We start from the raw sequence: 22,160 nt of genomic DNA, 5'->3' as shown, positions 1-22,160 counted from the left end.
GTCCTCAACCGTTCCTCATACGACAAGCTCTTCATTCCAGGGATCATTCTTGTGAACCTCCTCTGGACCCTTTCCAAAGCCACACATCCTTCCTTAGATACAGGGCCCAAAACTGCTCAAAATATTCCAGTCCTCAGACTTATAGGTATGGAAGACATAAGACCATAAGCCATAGGAGCAGAATTAGGCCACGTGGCCCATCGGGTCTACTCTGTCATTCAATCATGGCTGATATTTTTCTCATCCCCATTCTCCTGCCTTTTCCCCCATAACCCCTGATCCCCTTATTAATCTATCACTGTCTTAAAGACACTCAGTGACCCGGCCTCCACAGCCTTCTGCGGCAAAGAGTTCCACAGATTCACCACTCTCTGGCTGAAGAAATTCCTCCTCATCTCTGTTTTAAAGAATCGTCCCTTTAGTCTGAGGTTGTGCCCTCTGGTTCTAGTTTTTCCTGCGAGTGGAAACATGCTCCCCACGTCCACTCTATCCAGGCCTCGCAGTATCCTGTAAGTTTCAATAAGACCCTCCCTCATCCTTCTAAACTCCAACGAGTACAGACCCAGAGCCCTCAACCATCATACAATTTGCCGGATATATGATTCTGAAGGGACTCATAGTTGATCTTTCTCTTCACCCTAGCTGCGACTGTAACGCTACATTCTGCACCCTCTCCTTTCCTTCTCTATGAACGGTATGCTCTGTCTGTATAGCGCGCAGGAAACAATACTTTTCACTGTGTGCTAACGCATGTGACAATAATAAATCAAAACCGAATCAAATCATTCACAAGCCATGCTGCATCCGGATTTATACAGATCATTATCTCGTATCCAGTGTTCATTGTTATATTTGGATGTTTTAACAGTACATTCAAATTGCCGTTCTAATTAACAACGTCCTCACGTCACCCACGTTTGTCTGCTTCCAAAGCTTTGACTTTGGTGAACCACGTTCTCCGTTCTGTCCCGTACCAATTTGGTTGCTCTAGACAGACGGGACAGGAATATGTTTCACTGAAGTGCTGTCGCAGTCCTGCATGAAGTCCGACGTTTTGGAGATGTGGTAGTGCATTCCAGTGTAGGAGTGGGCAGAGCCGCAAGCGTACTTCTTGGGCTGCAGGCACGTGGGGGTGCTGCCCTCCTGGGACACGCTGCTATTGTAGATGCTGTAGTAGGGCCCGATCCGAGTGTTGATCAGGGTGGAGGCGCTCTGAGCTTTCTGCTGGTGCCCCACCGAGGTGAAGACGTCCTTCGAGTGGCTGGGCCCGCAGGCCTGGTCCACGAGCTTCTTCTGCGACTTGGGGGAGAGGATGTAGGCCGAGTTGGTGTCGTGGTGAGAAGACTTGTTGCGGTTGGCCACCAGGCTGCCGTCCCCCACCGCCTTCAGCCTGGTTTTCTGATGGCAGCACAGCAGGAGAGCCGCCACCTGCACGCACCACGCCACCTTCTTGCGGAGGCCGGAGTTGTTGCGGGAGTAGATGAACGGGTTGAGGCCCGACCTGAAAAAGACCAAGGTCAGCCCGCACAGCTCGAACTGGTAGACGATGAAGCTACTCCCTGAAGTCAAGACACCGTGCACCAGGGCCACGCCGAGCGGCAGGCAGCAGACCACCGAGAGAAGTATCATGACGCAGGTCACGACTGCTTTGGAGTCCTTGGCGGCTGAAAGATTCACCGTCTGCTCCAGCTTCTTGCCGGACGGGGTAGCGTTTTTGCCGTGGGCGTAGAGGTGCGTCTGCACGTGGGGTGGTTTGTTAAAGTTCTGCTTCCTGTACAAGGAGGGCTCCGACGCATCTGGCGCGGCAAAACAGCCGGGCTTTTTGGGGTCAACCGCTGTGACCACGGGGCAGCGCCGTACCTGCGCGTTCTTGTGCAGGGTTTGAGCGATCAGGGCATAGGAAATGGCGACGATGCCCACGCAGAGGGCGAAGTCCGCCACGTACGTGTACAGGACGGCCTTGCCGTCCTCGCTGATGAGCCCGAGCAGCGGCACGCAGACCCCGGAGCCGCGGTACTTGGTCATGGCCGACAGGGTGGCCAGGGTGAAACTGATGACCCACAGGACGACGGTGAGGAGGAGCGTGCAGACAAAGGAGGAGGCCCGGCTCGACTCCTGGCCCAGCACCATCCGCAGGCGGTGGACGGCGATCATCGCCACCATCTTCAAAGACATGATGACGAAGCCCGCGCTGGTGAGGTGGAAGGCAAAGCAGCAGGCGTCCGACATGCTGCCCCCGTCGTCAGAAAACATGACGGCGCCAAACATGGGGACGGCCACGAGGCAGACGAGGAGGTCGCAGAACGACAGGTTCAGGATCATGAAATCGAAGTGGGTCCGGAATTTCCTGAAGGCCGGGTTGAAGAAGGAGGACAAGACGACTAAATTCCCGTAGGATCCCAGAACAAAGACCAGCAGGAGCAGCAAGCTGCAGGTGGTCAGCGTGGCCTTGTGGATGGCTGCTTGGACTCCCGTTTGATTCTTGCCCGGGGAGCAGTTTGTCAGCACTGGGAAAATGCACTCTGGAGTGGTGTTCGTACTGAAGGGGAATTTCCCACTTACTAAAGATGGCTGGATATCCATTGACGAAGACAGTTTTTAGTTGCTAACTATGACAGTTCCTGAAAAGTTTTCTGACAGGTTTATTATGGCACCTGGAATTAGAAAGGCGAGTTTACATTAAAGTTTTTTTCAAAAGTTTATTCATTCGTGTCACAAGTAAGGCTTACATTAACACCGCAGTGAAGTTACTGTGAAAATCCCCTAGTTGCCACACTCTGTTCGGGTAACACCGAGGAAGAATTTTAGCATGGCCAGCACGCGCTGCCCAGGGAGGTGGTGGGAGCAAGTACGATAGCGGCATCTAAGGGGCGTCTAGACAAATACATGATTAGCAAAGTTAACGTTTATTTATTAGTCACAAGTAAGGCTTACATTAACACCGCAATGAAGTTACTGCGAATAGGATGAGGATGGAGGGATATGGACCCCGTAAGTGCGTACGGTTTTAGTTTAGGCAGGCATCATGATCGGCTTGGACGGCCGAATCACACTCAGAGCAGGTAAGTGGCTTCTCCCCGGTGTGAACTCGCCGGTGTGTAAGCAGAAGGGAGAATTGGCTAAATCCCTTCCCACAAAGAGAGCAGGTGAATGGCCTCTCCCCAGTGTTTCTGCGTCGATGAGTTTCCAGCTTTGATGGGTAATTATACAGGTTGGACCACCAGGAACACAGGAATTGGGAACAGCAGTCGGCAAATTCAGTCCTTCGAGCCTGCTCCGCCATTCAATCAGATGGTGGCTGATCTCTCCCTGGTCTCAAATCCACCTCCCCGCCTCTTCCCCATATCCCTTTAACCCATTTTTGATTAGAAGTATATCTATCTCCTTCTTGAAGCCATTTAACGATTCCAACTCCCCTGCACTCTGGGGCAGCGAGTTCCACAAATTCACCACCCTCTGCGAGAAGTAGTTCCTCCTCATCTCAGTTTTAAATCTACCACCTCTCAACCTATGCCCTGTGACCTCTTGCTCTGGATTGTCCCACAAGAGGAAACATTCGGTCTACATTTACTTTATCAATCTTTCATATCCCTCGATCAGATCCCCTCTATCCTTCTAAACTCCAGCGAGTACAAGCCCAAACTGTTTAATCTCGCCTCATACGTCAACCCTTTCGTCCCCGGAATCAATCTGGTGAGCCTCCTCTGAACTCCCTCCAAAGCCACCACACCCTTCCTCAAATACGGAGACCAAAACTGGACACAATACTCCAGATGTGCCAAAGATGTGCGGGTTAGGTTGATTGGCCAGGTTAAAAATTGCCCCTTAGAATGCTAAATTGCGTAGGTTAGAGGGATTAGCGGGTAAATATGTGGGGGTAGGGCCTGGGTGGGATTGTGGTCGGTGCAGACTCGATGGGCTGAATGGCCTCCTTCTGCACTGTAGGGTTTCTATGGTTTCTATGTGGTCTCACCAACACCCTATACAACTGCAACAACAATGAGTTATGAGCTAACTCCATGCTCACCTGTACACAGGTCTCTGCCCAGTCCACAACTGTTGGAGTTTAGAAGGATGAGGGAGGATCTTATTGAAACTTACAGGATACTGCGAGGCCTGGATAGAGTGGACGTGGATAGAATGGCGGAGCAGGCTCGAAGGGCTACATTTGCCGTCTGCTGTTCCCAATTCCTGTGTTCCAGTGTTTTTTCAGATCTCCTAGTTCACGGTTTATAATGATCCTCCCGTTATGCCAATCCTCGGTTTTATGAGTGGGGTTTTGGGAGGTAGTGTTGTATATGAATGTAAATGTTACATCCCTGGCCCTCTGAGGACGGTACTTTTCTTTCAGAACATGAAGTCTAAAATGAGGGGGTATGGATTCTCTATTCACGCCGTTGTGTGTTATAAATAAACACTTAGGGCGAGATTCTATGGCCACCCTTCTGATCCCGCCACTAACAACGGAATTCCCCATTGAATCCACCCCATGCTTCCGGGAAATCCGTGGAGGGGGAACGCCGTCGGTGGGACCGGAAGATTTTTAGTAATGAATTGAGCTTATTTCTCGATGAACATTTCTTTCTCAGATTCCCCACGGTGCAGAAGGAGGCCATTCAGCCCATTGGGCCGGCACTGACCCTTCAACAGAGCATCCTATCCCAGTAACCCCATGGATTTACCCCACTAATCCCCCCCTAACCCTACACATCCTGGGACACTAAGGGGCAATATAGCATGGCCAATCCACCTAACCTACACATCTTTGGACAATAAGGCGCAATTTAACATGGCCAATCCACCAAACCTGCACATCTTTGAACACTAAGGGACAATTTAGCATGGCCAATCCATTTAACCTGTACACCTTTGAACACTAAGGGGCAATTTAACATGGCCAATCCACCTAACCTGCGCATCTTTGGACACCAAGGGGCAATTTAGCACGGCCAATCCACCTAATCTGCACATCTTTGGACACTAAGGAGCAACTTAACATGGCCAATTCTCCTAACCTGCACATCTTTGGACACTAAGGGGCAATTTAGCATGGCCAATCCACCTAACCTGTGCATCTTTGGACACCAAGAGGCAATTTAGCGCGGCCAATCCACCTAACCCACACATCTTTGGACACTAAGGGGCAATTTAGCATGGCCAATCCACCTAACCTGCACATCTTTGGACACTAAGGAGCAATTTAACATGGCCAATCCACCTAACCTGCACATCTTTGGACACTAAGGGGCAATCTAGCATGGCCAATCCACCTAACCCGCACATCTTTGGACACTAAGGGGCAATTTAGCATGGCCAATCCACCTAACCCGCACATCTTTGGACAATAAGGCACAATTTAACACGGCCAATCCATTTAATCTGTACTTCTTTGAACACTAAGGAGCAATTTAACATGGCCAATCCACCTAACCTGCACATTTTTGGACACTAAGGGGGAATTTAGCATGGCCAATCCACCTAACCTGCGCATCTTTGGACACTAAGGGACAATTTAGCATGGCCAATCCACCTAACTCGCGCATCTTTGGACACGAAGGGGCAATTTAACATGGCCAATCCACCTAACCTGCACATCTTTGGACACTAAGGGGGAATTTAGCATGGCCAATCCACCTAACCTGCGCATCTTTGGACACTAAGGGACAATTTAGCATGGCCAATCCACCTAACTCGCGCATCTTTGGACACGAAGGGGCAATTTAACATGGCCAATCCACCTAACCTGCACATCTTTGGACACTAAGGGGGAATTTAGCATGGCCAATCCACCTAACCTGCATGTCTTTGGAGTGTGGGAGCAAACCGGAGGAAACCCACGCAGACATGGGGAGAACGTGCAGACTCCACACAGTCAGTCACCCAAGGCCAGGATTGAACCCGGGTCCCTGGCGCTGTGAGGCAGCAGTGCTCACCACTGCCACCATACTTTCTGACCAGTATTGTTTCTGTATGAGTGCACAATGTGCCAGTATTTGTACCAGGCCCGTGTGTGAGTCTTTTTGACATCAGTTTAAAGTAAATATGAAGTTAATATTGGCATTGTAGGAGCAAACAGAAGAGTTTGGTGCGACTGTGCTAAGTCTTTACATTGATACATTTCTGCTCAGAAAATAAACTGTTGTGAATCTTGGCCGGAACTTTCCTGGTGGGCTCCTCTGGATGGCGTAACCCCCCCGTGGGATTCCTAGCGGCAAGGGGCGCATTCAGTGGGAAATCCCCTTGACAACGGCAGATCCAGTGGATCCCACCACCAGCCAATGGCGGGCTTCCTCCACCACCGCAGAACACAGCCATGACTAAAATGAATGGCTGAGCAGGCTCGAAGGGCCGAATGGCCTCCTCCTGCTTCTAGTTTCTATGTTTCCAAGTCCTTAGAAACTGTGCTATCGCCCAGCAACATTCTGAGGAATGAAAACCTTAGCTCACCAATAAAATCAATCCCTGCGCGAAAAACCATGACAATCTCGCAATAAAAATGCTGAACCTTGATATTGCTGCACATCATAGAATCATAGAAGCCCTACAGCACAGAAAGAGGCCATTTGGCCCATCGAGTCTGCACCGACCACAATCCCACCCAGGCCCTACCCCCATATCCCTACATATTTACCCACTAATCCCTCTAACCTACGCATCTCAGAACACTAAGGGGCAATTTTAGCATGGCCAATCAACCTAACCCGCACATCTTTGGACTGTGGGAGGAAACCGGAGCACCCGGAGGAAACCCACGCAGACACGAGGAGAATGTGCAAACTCCACACAGACAGTGACCCAAGCCGCGAATCGAACCCAGGTCCCTGGAGCTGTGAAGCAGCAGTGCTAACCACTGTGCTACCGTGCCGCCCATCGTAACGCCTGCACCCACAGTTCCCCTGTCTTCAGTTTTTCCTATCTTGTTTGAACAAGAGTGGCTTCAGTTGGCCCCCGTCCAGTGGCGCCCTGCACCTCATCACATCACCACTGAAGTGGAAACTTGCCCTCAGGTCTCTGCCACAGATTTTATTATAAATTCTGGTTGCCACACTACCAGAAGGACGTGGAAGCTTTGGGGAGAGTGCAAAGAAGATTCCCCAGGATGTTGCCTGGTCTCGGGTGTTGGCTACGAGGAGAGGTTGACCAAACTTGCTTTCCTTTATCAGTCTGCGCATTGAGCACAAGACTTGCCAAATCATATCGCAGCTATATAAAAAACTTGGTTAGGCCACATTTAGAGTATTGCGTGCAGTTCTGGTCAGCACACTACCAGAAGGACGTGGAAGCTTTGGAGAGCTTTGGAATGGTCTAGTTTGGACCAGGGAGCGGCACGGGCTTGGAGAGCCGAAGGGCCTGTTCCTGTGCTGTATTGTTCTTTGTAGAGAGTGCAAAGAGGCGGCATGGTGGTACCGTGGGTTAGCACTGCTGCCTCACAGCGCCAGGGACCTGGGTTCAATTCCCGGGGGTTTGCACGTTCTCCCCGTGTCTGCGTGGGTTTCCTCCGGGTGCTCCGGTTTCGTCCCACAATCCAAAGATGTGTGGGTTAGGTGGATTGGCCATGCTAAATTGACCCTAGTGTTCAGGGGATTGGCAAGGTAAATGTGTGGGGTTGCGGGAATAGGGCCTGGGTGGGATTGTGGTCGGTGCAGACTCGATGGACCGAATGGCCTCCTTCTGCACTGTAGGGATTCTATGAAGGTTCACCAGGATGTTGCCTGGTCTCGAGGGTCCTGCCTATGAAGAGAGGTTGAATAAACTAGGATTGTTTTCATTGGAATGACGGAGGCTGAGGGGAGACCTGGTCTACAGAATTATGAGAGGCGTAGACAGGGTGGATAGTCAGAGGCTTTTTCCCCAGGGTGGAAGTGTCAATAACACGGGGGGGGGGGCACAGGTTCAAGGTGAGAGGGGGGAAAGTTTAAGGGAGATGTGCGGGGGGAGTTTTTCACGCAGAGAGTGGTGGGTGCCTGGAACGCGCTGCCAGAGGAGGTGGTGGAAGCAGGAACATTAGCAACATTTAAGAGGCATCTGGATGGGTCCATGAATAGGGAGGGAATAGAGGGATACGGACCGAGTAAGGACAGAAGGGTTTTTTTTAGTTTAGTTAGGGCAGCGTGGTCGGTGCAGGCTTGGAGGGGCCGAAGGGCCTGTTCCTGGGCTGTAATTTTCTTTGTTCTTTGTAAATCTGAAAATGCTGCAGGCATCTGGTCAAAATAGAAATTTCAGGGGCTCTTAACACTTTAAAAGGGGAGGATAGGGTTAATATTTTCTGTGTACAAATCCCTAGGACCACGTGCGAAATGTCAATTTTATCTTAAGCCGCTGCCCAACCTGTGGTGCATTTCCAGAGTTTTAAAGTTTTAATTTTTTGCTCTGAATCCTGTAAGGAAAGATTTTTCCAACATCACTGTCATATACTGGGAAACAGACTTTGCGGATGACACGAAGATGGCTGGGCTTGCGGATAGCGAAGAGCATTGTCGGGCAATACAGCAGGATATAGAAAGGCTGGAAAATTGGGCGGAGAGGTGGCAGATGGAGTTTAATCCGGATAAATGCGAAGTGATGCATTTTGGAAGAAATAATGTAGGGAGGAGTTGTACAATAAATGGCAGAGTCATCAGGAGTATAGAAACACAGAGGGACCTAGGTGTGCAAGTCCACAAATCTTTGAAGGTGGCAACACAGGTGGAGAAGGTGGGTGAAGAAGGCATATGGTATGCTTGCCTTTATAGGACGGGGTACAGAGTATAAAAGCTGGAGTCTGATGATGCAGCTGTATAGAACGCTGGTTAGGCCACATTTGGAACACTGCGTCCAGTTCTGGTCGCCGCACTACCAGAAGGACGTGGAGGCGTTAGAGAGAGTGCAGAGAAGGTTTACCAGGATGTTGCCTGGTATGGAGGGTCTTAGCTATGAGGAGAGATTGGGTAGACTGGGGTTGTTCTCCCTGGAAAGACGGAGAATGAGGGGAGATCTAATAGAGGTGTACAAGATTATGAAGGGTATAGATAGGGTGAAGAGTGGGAAGCTTTTTCCCAGGTCGGAGGTGACGATCACGAGGGGCCACGGGCTCAAGCTGAGAGGGGCGAGGTATAACTCAGATATCAGAGGGACGTTTTTTACACAGAGGGTGGTGGGGGCCTGGAATGCGCTGCCAAGTAGGGTGGTGGAGGCAGGCACGCTGACATCGTTTAAGACTTACCTGGATAGTCACATGAGCAGCCTGGGAATGGAGGGATACAAACGATTGGTCTAGTTGGACCAAGGAGCGGCACAGGCTTGGAGGGCCGAAGGGCCTGTTTCCTGTGCTGTACTGTTCTTTGTTCTTTTGTGTGTGTGTGTGGATAGGGGTGTGACTGGTTTAATTAAACCTAAGGGTGGCACAGTGGTTAGCGCTGCTGCCTCACAGCGCCAGGGATCCAGGTTCACTTCTGGCCATGGGTCACTGTCTGTGCGGAGTCTGCACATTCACCCCGTGTCTACGTGGGTTTACTCCAGGTGCTCCCGTTCCCTCCCACAGTCCGAAAGACGTGCTCTCACCGGCTTTTACAGATGCACCACAGAAAGCATTCTTTCTGGTTGTATCACAGCTTGGTATGGGGCTCCTGCTCTGCCCAAGACCGCAAGGAACTACAAAAGGTTGTGAATGTAGCCCAATCCATCACGCAAACCAACCTCCCATCCATTGACTCCGTCGACACTTTCCGCTGCCTCGGGGAAAAGCAGCCAGCATAATAAAAGACCCCACGCACCCCGGACATTCTCTCTTCCACCTTCTTCTGTCAGGAAAAAGATACAAAAGTCTGAGGTCACGTACCGACTGACTCAAGAACAGCTTCTTCCCTGCTCCATCAGACTTCTGAATGGACCTACCTCGCATTAAGTTGATCTTTCTCTACACCCTAGCTATGACTGTAACATTACATTCTGCACCCTCTCCTTTCCTTCCCTATGAACAGTATGCTTTCTGTATGGCGTGCAAGAATCAATACTTTTCACTGTTTGTTAATACATGTGACAATAATAAATCAAATCAAATCAAATCAAAAACATGCTGGTTAGGTGCTAAATTCTCCCTCGGTGTACCTGAGCAGGTGCTGGAGTGTGGCGACTGGGGGATTTTCACCGTAACTTCATTGCAGTGTTAATGTAAGCCCACTTGTGACACTAAAAATGAACTTTAAAACTGTCTGTGTGGAGTTTACATGTTCTCCCCCGTGTCTGCGTGGGTTTCCTCCGGTTTCCTCCCACAGTCCAAAGATGTGCAGGTTAGGTTGGTTGGTCATGGTAAATTCGTCCTTAGTGTCGGGAGTTATTAGTAGGAGAAATACGTGGGGTTATAGGGATAGGGCCTGGGCGGAATTGCACCCCATCCAGCATATCTTTCAGACTGTGGGAGGAAACCAGAGCACCCGGAGGAAACCCACGCAGACACGGGGAGAATGTGCAAACTCCACACAGACAGTGACCCAAGCCAGGAATCGAACCCGGCTCCCCGGTGCTGTGAGGCAGCAGTGCTAACCACTGTGCCACCGTGCCGTCCAGATACAATAGCAATATTTAACCGGTATCTTGACAGATATGTGAATAGGCGGGGAATAGAGGTATTTGGACTGGGGCAAAAGGTCTTTAGTTTAGAAAGGCGTCATGTGTCGGTGCAGGCTTGATGGGCCAAAGGGCCTGTTCCTGTGCTGTGCTGTTCTTTGTTCTTTGAATTAACAATTCCATCATCTGCCTTGGCGGCATACACCACAGTCACCCCACCTAATCCTGGATGGACCAAAGGTATACTTTCATGTGGGATTTTCCGGTTCTTCCTGCTTCTTCCAGTCCTGCCTGAGGTGACCCCTGGCGGCGGGATTGGTGAGCCAAGCAAAATGCCACAAACATCGGCGGGACTGGAAGATGAACCACCTCTGCTGCCACAAAACACGCTGTGTGGGGGGGATGAGAGGATAATGCTGCCTACAGGGTTTTACAGAGAAATTATTAATTGCACGGGAAGGTATCATATGTAATCATATAAGGTTTACCAGGATGTTGCCTGGTATGGAGGGTCTTAGCTATGAGGAGAGATTGGGTAAACTGGGGTTGTTCTCCCTGGAAAGACGGAGAATGAGGGGAGATCTAATAGAGGTGTACAAGATTATGAAGGGGATAGATAGGGTGAACAGTGGGAAGCTTTTTCCCAGGTCGGAGGTGACGTTCACGAGGGGTCACGGGCTCAAGGTGAGAGGGGCGAAGTATAACTCAGATATCAGAGGGATGTTTTTTACACAGAGGGTGGTGGGGGCCTGGAATGCGCTGCCAAGTAGGGTGGTGGAGGCAGGCACGCTGACATCGTTTAAGACTTACCTGGATAGTCACATGAGCAGTCTGGGAATGGAGGGATACAAATGATTGGTCTAGTTGGACCAAGGAGCGGCACAGGCTTGGAGGGCCGAAGGGCCTGTTTCCTGTGCTGTACTGTTCTTTGTTCTTTGTAATGGCATATTAATTTGAAGTTTATTTATTAGTGTCACAAGTCGGCTGACATTAACACTGCAGTGAAGTTGCTGTGAAAATCCCCTAGTCGCCACACTCCAGCACCTGTTCGGGTTACACTGATTTTGATTTGATTTGATTTATTATTGTCACATGTATTAACATATAGTGAAAAGTATTGTTTCTTGCGCGCTATACAGACAAAGCATACCGTTCATAGAGAAGGAAAGGAGAGGATGCAGAATGTAGTGTTACAGTCATAGCTAGGGTGGAGAGAAAGATCAACTTAATGCGAGGTAAGTCCATTCAAAAGTCTGACAGCAGCAGGGAAGAAGCTGTTCTTGAGTCGGTCGGTACGTGACCTCAGACTTTTGTATCTTTTTCCCGACGGAAGCGACAATGTCCGGGGTGCGTGGGGGTCCTTGATTATGCTTTTCCCGAGGAAGCGGGAAGTGTAGACGGAGTCAATGGATGGTCACTCAATGAGGGAGAATTTAGCACGGCCAATGTGTCTAACCAGCACGTCTCTCGGACTGTGGTAGGAAACCGGAGCATCCGGAGGAAACCCACGCAGATACGGGGAGAACGTGCAAACTCCCCACAGACAGTGACCCGAGGTGGGAATCGAACCCGGGTCCCTGGCGCTGTGAGGCAGCAGTGCTAACCCACTGTGCCACCGTGCTGCTATACATCCCCTTCCACCCTCATTCGGTTAATGAGGCAAAGCAACTATTATCCCCAGCGGTCCTCTTACACCTGCACAACACTATTAGAACAATTATTAATGTAAATTAGGGTTTGTAGCTGAAGGAATGATGCCCGTACTATGAATAGTATTCCATTGTGGACGGTATCTCATTCTGTATTTAATTAACTGTAAAAAGTTAACCAAATTAAGCATTGGTACCACATTCGCTGAACCACAGTTTTTCTTCGCTTGCTTGCAATGTTGTCCTTGCAAAAATGCATAAACAATATCTTCAGATTCCTACACCACAAGTCCTCGACAAGGACCCCAAGTCCTCCTTGTGGGCGGCACAGTGGCACAATGTGGGCGGCACGGTGGCACAGCGGTTAGCACTGTTGCCTCACAGCGCCAGGGACCCGGGTTCGATTCCCGGCTTGGGTCACTGTCTGTGCGGAGTCTGCACGTTCTCCCCGTGTCTGCGTGGGTTTCCTCCAGGTGCTCCGGTTTCCCTCCCACAGTCCCGAAAGACGTGCTGGTTAGGGTGCATTGACCCGAACAGGCGCCAGAGTGTGGCGACTAGGGGAATTTCACAGTAACTTCATTGCAGTGTTGATGTAAGCCTTACTTGTGACGAATAAATAAAACAAAGAGAGTTCTGATGAAGGCTCATCTAGACTTGAAACTTTGGCTCTATTCTCTCTCCGCAGATGCTGTCAGATCTGCTGAGATTTTCCAGCATTTTTCTATTTTTGTTCCCAGACAAATAGTTACTCTTCTTGTAAGACCTCAGTAACTTTACCCAGTGAACCATGCATACCTCGGCCTGAGCAAACTAACCTCAGGGCAGCATTCTTTCTGGTTGTATCACAGCTTGGTATGGCTCCTGCTCTGCCCAAGACCGCCCAAAAGGGTCGTGAATGTAGCCCAATCCATCACACAAACCAGCCTCCCATCCATTGGCTCCGTCTACAGTTCCCGCTGCCTCGGGAAAAGCAGCCAGCATAATTAAGGACCCCACGCACCCCGGATATTGGGATTACTGGGGTGGCACAGTGTTTAGCACTGCTGCTTCACAGCACCGGGGACCCGGATTCGATTCCCGGCTCGGGTCACTGTCTGTGTGGAGTCTGCACGTTCTCCCCTTGTCTGCGTGGGTATCCTCCGGGTGCTCCGGTTTCCTCCAACAGTCCGAAAGATGTGCTGGTTAGGTGTATTAGCCGTGCTAAATTCTCCCTCCGTGTAACCCGAATAGGCGCAGGAGTGTAGCGACTAGGGGATTTTCACAGTAACTTCATTGCAGTGTTAATGTAAGCCTTACTTGTGATACCAATAAATAATCTTTAAACTTATGCAGGATTTGGCCAGGGCCACTGAAAAATTATTTAAAAGAGTCATACGCGGACTCGAAACATTAACTGCGTTTCTCTCTCCACAGTTGCTGCCACACCTGCTGAGTTTATCCCAACATTTTCTGCTTTCATAGAATCCCTACAGTGCAGGAGGAGGCCATTCGGCCCATCGAGCCTGCACCGACCACAATCCCACCCAGACCCTATCCCCCATAACCCCACATACTTCCCCTGCTAATCCCCCTTACACTAATGGTCAATTTAGCGTGGCCAATCCACCCTAACCTACACGTTTTTGGAGTGTGGGAGGAAACCGGAGCGCCCGGAGGAAACCCACGCAGACACGAGGAGAACGCGCAGAAAGTGAGCCAAGCCGGAATCGAACCCGGGTCCCTGGCACTGAGGCAGCAGTGCCTCAATGCTGATTTTTAAAAAGTTATTTAAATCAATTTTAAAAAGTTTCGTCTTCATCACATCATTAGTATCATTCTAGCTTGGTAAGAAATGACTTCTTCTCATATCCCAGCACGGCGGCACAGTGGGTTAGCACTGCTGCCTCACAGCGCCAGGGACCCGGGTTCCATTCCTGATTTGGATCACTGTCTGTGCGGAGTCTGCACGTTCTTCCCCCGCGTCTGCGTGGGTTTCCTCCGGGTGTTCTGGTTTCCTCCCATGCTCCAAAGTGTTTCCTGAGAAGGAACTCTTCAAAATGCAGCTAATGAAAATACAACAAAACTCACTCCAACTTAGAAATCAAAGAACGGAATCATAGAAACCCTACAAAGTGCAGAAAGAGGCCATCTGGCCCATCGAGTCTGCACCGACCACAATCCCACCCAAGCCCTACCCCCATATCCCTACACATTTACCCGCTGATCCCTCGAACCTACGCACTCCTCATGTCTGCGTGTGTTTCCTCCGGGTGCTCCGGTTTCCTCCCACAATCCAAAGATGTGCGGGTTAGGTTGATTGGCCATGCTAAAAGTTGCCCTTAGTGTCCTGAGATGCGTAGGTTAGAGGGATTAGTGGCTAAAATATGTAGGGATATGGGGGTAGGGCCTGGGTGGGATTGTGGTCGGTGCAGACTCAATGGGCCGAATGGCTTCTTTCTGTACTGTAGGGTTTCTATGATTTCTATGATCTCGGCTCACTGAGGGGCAATTTTTTAGCACAGCCAATCAACCTAACCCGCACATCTTTGGACTGTGAGAGAAAACCGGAGCACCCGGAGGAAACCCACGCAGACACGAGGAGAATGTGCAAACTCCACACAGACAGTGACCCAAGCCGGGAATCAAATCCAGGTCGCTGGAGCTGTGAAGCAGCAGTGCTAACCCACTGTGCTACTGTGCCGCCCAGGGTTTAATAAAGAAACTTCATTGCTCCAAACTTGGGGCCTCGCCCTGGGCCACTCCAAGCTCTCGACAATTCGACACAGTTCCTTATTTATAGTGAGTCAGCTGACTATTACATCACTCTGTGATTGGTTCCAGGTTTACTGGGTCAGCTGACCCTTACATCTTGTTCCCATTGGTCACCTTACATCCAATCAAAGTTGTCACCGGGTTACATTCTAATAATGTGCAGGTTAGGTGGATTGGCCGTGCTAAATTGACCCGAGTGTCAGGGGGATTAGCTCGGGTAAATGTGTGGGGTTATGGGAATAAGGCCTGAGTGGGATTGTGGTCGGTGCAGACTCGATGGGCCAAATGGCCTCCTTCTGCACTGTAGGGACTCTGAAAAAGAATCTTTCTCCGCTTCCCAAATGATCGCGCCATTTGGGCCTGATTAACCACAATTTATTTGAGTCTGAATCTGCTTTGTAACCTAATCTTAAAACAGAAAATCACTTCAGACATCGACAGGGCTGCTGCTTGAAGCTCCCCACCCCCACTATACCCGTACTAAATATTAGTGCTCAGACCTATCAAATTCTAGTGCGCCGTATCTGTCCTGACTCGCTGTTTGATTGTGAGATAAGAGTTGAAGAAGATGAGTCAGATGACCAGCCTTATCGTGTAGTGTTCATGGATTCTCTGCTGCCGTTCTGCACAAAGTATGATCCCACCGGACCAGCGATTCCGATCCTTTTCGTGGGGAGGTAGAATCATAGAATCCCGACAGTGCAGAAGGAGGCCATTCGGCCCCTCGAGTCTGAACCAACCACAATCCCAGGCCCCCATCCCCGTAACCCCGCATATTTACCCCACTAATTCCTCTGACCTACGCATCCCGAGACACTAAGGGCCAATCCACCCAACCCATATATCTTTGGACACTAAGGGGCAATTTAGCATAGCCAATCCACCTAACCTGCACATCGTTGGACACTAAGGGGCAATTTAGCATGGCCAATCCACCTAACCACATCTTTGGACGCTAAGGGGCAATTTAGCATGGCCAATCCACCTAATCCACGCATCTTTGGACACTAAGGGGCAATTTAGCATGGCCAATCCATCTAACCTACACATCGTTGGACGCTACGGGGCAATTTAGCATGGCCAATCCACCTAACCAGCACATCTTTGGACACTAAGGGACAATTTAGCATGGCCAATGCATCTAACCTGTACATCTTTGGACACTAAGGGGCAATTTAGCATGGCCAATCCACCTAACCCGCACATCTTTGGACACTAAGGGGGCAATTTAGCATGGCCAATGCATCTAACCCGTACATCTTTGGACACTAAGGGGCAATTTAGCATGGCCAATCCACCTAACCCGCACATCTTTGGACACTACGGGGCAATTTAGCATGGCCAATCCACCAAACCCGCACATCTTTGGACACTAAGGGGGCAATTTTGCACGGCCAATCCACCTAACCTACACATCTTTGGACACTCGGGCAATTTAGCACAGCCAATCCACCTAACCTGAACACCTTTGGACTGTGAACATTGACACAGCATTGCGCTTTAACGGGGCTGTTTTTAACCCTGTCCGAAATTGCAGCGAGGAATGCCTCAGAAAGACGTTGACGTTGTCTCAACACGTCGGTTTAAATGCCCTCCTTTGCACTTGTCCCCCTGCGCTCCTGCTGTCTACCGCAGGTTGACACACACGTATGCGGTCAGGAATACGGGGCGGGGGGAAAGATTGACAGGCTGTGAACCTAAACATCATGTGTGTAGAGTTTCAAAAAAGATATACGCACGCTCGCCTCCATCATCAATTCAACGTTGTACTGCATTGTAAATATTTCCGTATTAAAGGAAAGTCACGCATTTGGAACAAAGGGTTTTTAAAAAAAAATGTAACATTCCATTTTTAGCATGTGTGTCTGCAAATTCAGGAAAACATATACTGTTGGCACGTCTGTAGATGCTTGCCGTTTCCCTAGATTTTGCAATCAGCTGACAGCTTCTCAGTAACACGGTGGTTTATTCAGGGATGAGTTAAGTGCTTTAATACATACCGTTTGGTTTTTGATCATAGGGTCACATCCTGGCTCTGATGGAGGGTTGTTGGTACATCTCCGTGAGACGAGGGAGAGAGAGTGGCAATTTGGCATTTCCACACTTAGGTGCTGCAGGTTTTGACATTGAAAGCTGAGGAGGTTCAGGAATACTCAGGCTGGGGAGAAAGGACAAAGACGCGCCAAGTTGCTTCAAAGACGGCGGATAAAAACACCCCCCTCCACCCTATCAGAGGGAAAATGCCAAAGCAAATACACGCCAGGGAGAGAAAACAAAAAAACCAAACAATTCAATTAATCCCCTCAGTACACTGACACACATTGGAGGCTCTTTGTTAAACAAGCTTCTTTCTCCCCCCCTTCACCACCCCTCCCCACCACCACCCCTCTCCACCACCCCTCCCCACCCCACCACCACCACCCCTCCCCACTCTCATCTGCTGCAGCACTCTGGAGCAATCTCCTGTTTCTAAGGAGCGTCTCCATGGAAACCACAAGTACGTACGAATTAGAAATGTGTGTTGCTCTGCGAGCCATCGTCCCCGCTGATTTCACAGGTAGGCTGGTCCATCCATCCAGATGGATAAACCTGCCCCCGTCAGCAGAGGTTGACTCGGGTGGCGAATCCAATTGGATGCCCGCGGTGGGCACAGTGGGTCAGCGCTGCTGCCTCACAGCGCCAGGGACCCCGGGTTCGATTCCAGCCTCGGGAGTGGCCGTCTGCGCGGAGTTCGCACGTGTCTGCGTGGGTTTCCTCCCGCAGTCACAAAGATGTGCAGGTTAGGTGGATTGGCCACGCTAAATTGCCCCTTAGTGCCCAAAGATATGTAGGTTAGGTGGATTGGCCATGTTAGATTGCCCCTTAGTGCCCAAAGATATGTAGGTTAGGTGGATTGGCCATGTTAGATTGCCCCTTAGTGCCCAAAGATGTGCAGGTTAGGTGGATTGGCCATGTTAGATTGCCCCTTAGTGTCCAAAGATGTGCAGGTTAGGTGGATTGGCCATGCTAAATTGCCCCTTAGTGTCCAAAGATGTGCAGGTTAGGTGGATTGGCCATGCTAAATTGCCCCTTAGTGTCCAAAGATGTGTGGGTTAGGTGGATTGGCCACGCTAAATTGCCGCTTAATGTCCAAAGATGTGCAGGTTAGGTGGATTGGCCATGCTAAATTGCCCCTTAGTGTCCAAGGATGTGTGGGTTAGGTGGATTGGCCACGCTAAATTGCCCCTTAATGTCCAAAGATGTGCAGGTTAGGTGGATTGGCCATGCTAAATTGCCCCTTAGTGTCCAAAGATGTGCAGGTTAGGTGGATTGGCTATGCTAAATTGCCTCTTAGTGTCCAAAGATGTGCAGGTTAGGTGGATTGGGTATGCTAAATTGCCTCTTAGTGTCCAAAGATGTGTGGGTTAGGTGGATTGGCCATGCTAAATTGCCCCTGAGTGTAGAAAGATGTGCAGGTTAGGTGGATTGACCTTGTTAAATTGCCCCTAAGTGTCCGAAGATGTTAGGGTGGATTAGCAAGGCTAAATTATCCCTTGGTGCCCAATGATGTGCGGGTTAGGTGGATTGGCCATGTTAAATTGCCCTTTAGTGTCCCAAGATGTGAAGGATAGGCGGATTGACCATGCTAAATTGCCCCTTAGCGTCCCAAGATGTGTAGGTCAGGGGGATTAGCAGGGTAAATACGTGGGGTTACAGGGATAAGGCCTGGGTAGGATTGTTGTCAGTGCAGGCTCGATGGGCTGAATGGCCGCCTTCTGCATTGTAGGGATTCTATGATTATGACTTGGGGCCCTTTATTAAAAGAAATAGGCCGGAATTTTACCGTCCCGCCCGCCACGGGCATTGGAGCGGGCGAGGGGCGGACCACGGAAAGATCCGTTGACCTCAGGTGGGATTTTCTGATTTTTGGGGTGAGCAAGACCGGAAAAACCCACCTATCATTTTTACCCAACCTCCGATCCTGCGTGAGTTACTTGCTCATTCATGTTCTGGGTCTACACGTGCCTCGGCTTTGGACAATTTCCATATTTATGTGTGTGTCTTGTAATTCTTCCATGGGATGTGTGCATCGCTGGCAAGGCTGGCATTGGTTGTCCATCCCTAACTGCCCTTGAGAAGGTGGTGGTGAGCTGCCTTCTAGAACCACTGCAGTGCATTTGGTGCCTACAGAAGCATGTAACTCTTAGAGGTTAAGGTTTGGGACCTGTGCACTATTCATTCAAAGTCAATACACCATTCTGTGTGATGTGCGGGAATGGAACAATATGCAAATGCTATGTGGCTGGAAGCATCCGTATGTCCCTGAGACAGCACTTGGAACTTGGTCAGTAAAGATCGGCCAAGCTCCTCACTGTTACGAAGGTAAAATTATGACCCAGAGCAGATAAATATTCAACAGTTCCGTGGCACAGTGGCTAGCATTGCAGCCTCACAGCGATTCCCGGCTCGGGTGACTGTCTGTGCGGAGTCTGCACTTTCTCACCCCGTGGGTTTCCTCCGGGTGCTCCGGTTTCCTCCCACAGTCCGAAAGACGTGCTGGTTGGGTGCATTGGCCATTGCTAAATTCGCCCTCCCAAAACCAAGAGAGAAAATGCTGGAAAATCTCAGCAGGTCTGGGCAGCATCTGTCAGGAGAGAAAAGAGCTGACGTTTCGAGTCCAGATGACCCTTTGTCAGAGCTCGAAGGCCGCACTCCTTTTCGCTTTGACAAAGGGTCGCCTGGACTCGAAACGTCAGCTCTTTTCTCTTCTTACTGCCAGACCTGCTGAGATTTTCCAGCATTTTCTCTTTTGGTTTCAGATTCCAGCATCCGCAGTAATTTGCTTCCATCTAAATTCTCCCTCAGTGTACCCGAACAGGCGCCGGCCGGACTGTGGCGACGAGGGGATTTTCACAGTAACTTTGGGGGTGATTCTCCCATCGCGAGCCGCAGATTTTCTGGCGGGTCCGCTCCGGAGAATCGAGTGTCAGCCATTTCACCGGATTCGGCCTTGCGTTTCCGACGCATGCCCCTCTCCCAGAGCCAGGGAACAGGCGCAGTCGGGACTGCGCTGGAAACCGGCGGGAAGAGAGATAAGTGATTTTAATCTGTTTTAAATATATTTTTAATGTATTTTAAATGTCATTATCGGGCCCGGCAAGTTCCCACCCCGCCAGGAGTACTTCACTCCGGCGGGGTTTAGAGTAGCTCCCCACGTTTTGGGAACTAGCGGGAGACCCTGCGGGAATGAGGCGGGGGGAGTGGTGCCCCCTGGGCATGGGCACCCTGGCAGTGTCAGCCTGTGCCCCTGGCACTGCCCAAGGGGCAAAGTACCCATGCCCAGGGGGCACCTTGGCACTGCCCATTGCATATCAGGCAGTGCCAAGGGGGCGGGGCCTACTGTGGGCAGGGTCTAGGGTGATCGGTGGGGGTGGGGGGTCTCTATGATCCACAAATGCCCGTGGCACAGTGGGTTAGCACTGCTGCCTCACAGCGCCAGCGACCCGGGTTCGATTCCCAGCTTGGGTCACTGTCTGTGTGGAGTTTGCACATTCTCCTCGTGTCTGCGTGGGTTTCCTCCGGGTGCTCCGGTTTCCTTCCACAGTCCCAAACACGTGCTGGTTAGGGCGCATTGACCTGAACAGGCGCCGGAGTGTGGCGACGGGGGGAATTTCACAGTAACTTCATTGCGGTGTTATTGTAAGCTTGCTTGTGACACCAATAAATAAACTGGTAGTCTAGGTCGGCATTTGATGGAAGACTAGAAGCAGAACGGTTGAGTCAATTTCTAACTGACTGACAAAACTGGTTAGCCACTGATAGCAAACTGGTTAGCACTGCTGCCTCACAGCGCCAGGGACCCGGGTTCGATTCCCAGCTTGGGTCACTGTCTGTGCGGAGTCTGCACGTTCTCCCCGTGTCTGCGTGGGTTTCCTCTGGGTGCTCCAGTTTCCTCCCACAGTCCGAAAGACGTGCTGGTTAGGTGCATTGACCATGCTAAATTCTCCCTCCCATGCTAAATTGTCCCTTAATGTCCAAAGATGTGCAGGTTAGGTGGATCGGTCATGCTAAATTGCCCCTTAGTGTCCAAAGATGTGCAGGTTGGGTGGATTGGCCATGCTAAATTGCCCCTTAGTGTCCAAAGATGTGCAGGTTAGGTGGATTGGCCATGCTAAATTGCCCCTTAGTGTCCAAAGATGTATAAGTTAGGTGGATTGGCCATGCTAAATTGCCCCTTAGTGTCCAAAGATGTGCAGGTTAGGTGGATTGGCCATGCTAACTTGCCCCTTAGTGTCCAAAGATGTGCAGGTTCGGTGGGTTGGCCATGCTAAATTGTCCCTTAGTGTCCAAAGATGTGCAGGTTAGGTGGATTGGCCATGCTAAATTGCCCCTTAGTGTCCAAAGATGTGCAGGTTAGGTGGATTGGCCATGCTAAATTGTCCCTTAGTGTCCAAAGATGTGCAGGTTCGGTGGGTTGGCCATGCTAAATTGTCCCTTAGTGTCCAAAGATGTGCAGGTTAGGTGGATTGGCCATGCTAAATTGTCCCTTAGTGTCCAAAGATGTGCAAGTTCGGTGGGTTGGCCATGCTAAATTAACCCTAGCGTCAGGGGGATCAGCAGGGTGAATATGAGGGGGTTACGGAAGTAGGGCCTGGGTGGAATTATGGTCGGTGCAGACTCGATGGGCCAAATGGCCCCCTTCTTTCCTGTAGGGATTCTATGATTCCTTTGTGTGTTATTTCATCCCAATTGCTAACGCCTTTAAACGGGTGAAGAAAACAATGCAGCCAGTGTTATACAAACTCGTAAATCAGAGCGAATTAAAGCCCTAATGAATAATAAACAACCTAAATTCCCCTAATGAAATACGCCAGCCGCAACATAAAAGCCCAGAGGATAAAAGATGATAGGAATTAGAGTCTATCTTCATTGTTCGGTTCCTTGGTCACTTGCTTACTCTTTTCTCTCTCTCTCTCTCTCTCTCTGTCTCTTTGCTGACAGAAGGATTTTGTCACCCTCGGGTTCCTGTCGAGATCTCCAGCCAGACGCAGTGGCTGAGCTATCGTCTTGCAGCCCTATCCAGTTTCTCCGGCCTTGGAGATGAGTTCCCCGGCAGCTGGGCTGAAATCCGTGGATTATGAGGTCTTCGGGGAAGTGCAGGGTTGGTATATTTGCAGGACAGATCTCCTTCCCCACCCTCTCTCCTGCTGTAAATTCTGTCTGATTTTGTTTTTT

At 50.2% G+C, this 22,160-nt stretch overlaps 2 protein-coding genes across 4 annotated transcripts in view; one reads left to right on the top strand and one right to left on the bottom strand.

Annotated features, from left to right (window-relative positions):
* Positions 1–787: 787 nt before the first annotated feature.
* Positions 788–22,152, bottom strand: LOC144481797 (putative G-protein coupled receptor 75). Of its 2 annotated transcripts, XM_078200937.1 has the most exons (4): positions 21,883–22,147; positions 16,946–17,103; positions 9,676–9,779; positions 788–2,654 (listed from the first exon to the last, which is right to left on the bottom strand). In XM_078200937.1, the coding sequence occupies exon 4, from the start codon at positions 2,581–2,583 to the stop codon at positions 988–990; it is 1,596 nt and encodes a 531-aa protein (XP_078057063.1). In that variant the 5' UTR covers positions 2,584–2,654; positions 9,676–9,779; positions 16,946–17,103; positions 21,883–22,147; the 3' UTR covers positions 788–987. The 2 variants fall into 2 exon arrangements, with proteins under 2 accessions (XP_078057063.1, XP_078057062.1); XM_078200936.1 differs by lacking the exon at positions 9,676–9,779 and having other exon boundaries at positions 789–2,654; positions 21,883–22,152.
* LOC144481807 (acylphosphatase-2-like) overlaps positions 21,952–22,160 on the top strand; it is a 77,118-nt gene continuing 76,909 nt past the window's right edge. The window contains exon 1 of one of the 2 annotated variants that reach the window (XM_078200960.1): positions 21,952–22,086. In XM_078200960.1, the coding sequence (XP_078057086.1) occupies positions 22,026–22,086 (61 nt within the window). In that variant the 5' untranslated portion in view covers positions 21,952–22,025. The remainder of the gene's footprint in view (positions 22,087–22,160) is intronic. The other variant, XM_078200961.1, reaches the window with a different exon arrangement.

Source organism: Mustelus asterias, chromosome 33 (genome assembly GCF_964213995.1).
Source record: "Mustelus asterias chromosome 33, sMusAst1.hap1.1, whole genome shotgun sequence".
Classification (NCBI taxonomy): domain Eukaryota; kingdom Metazoa; phylum Chordata; class Chondrichthyes; order Carcharhiniformes; family Triakidae; genus Mustelus; species Mustelus asterias.
The sequence above is the reverse complement of the archived record's forward strand: the minus strand, read 5'-3'. Positions and strand labels throughout refer to the sequence as shown.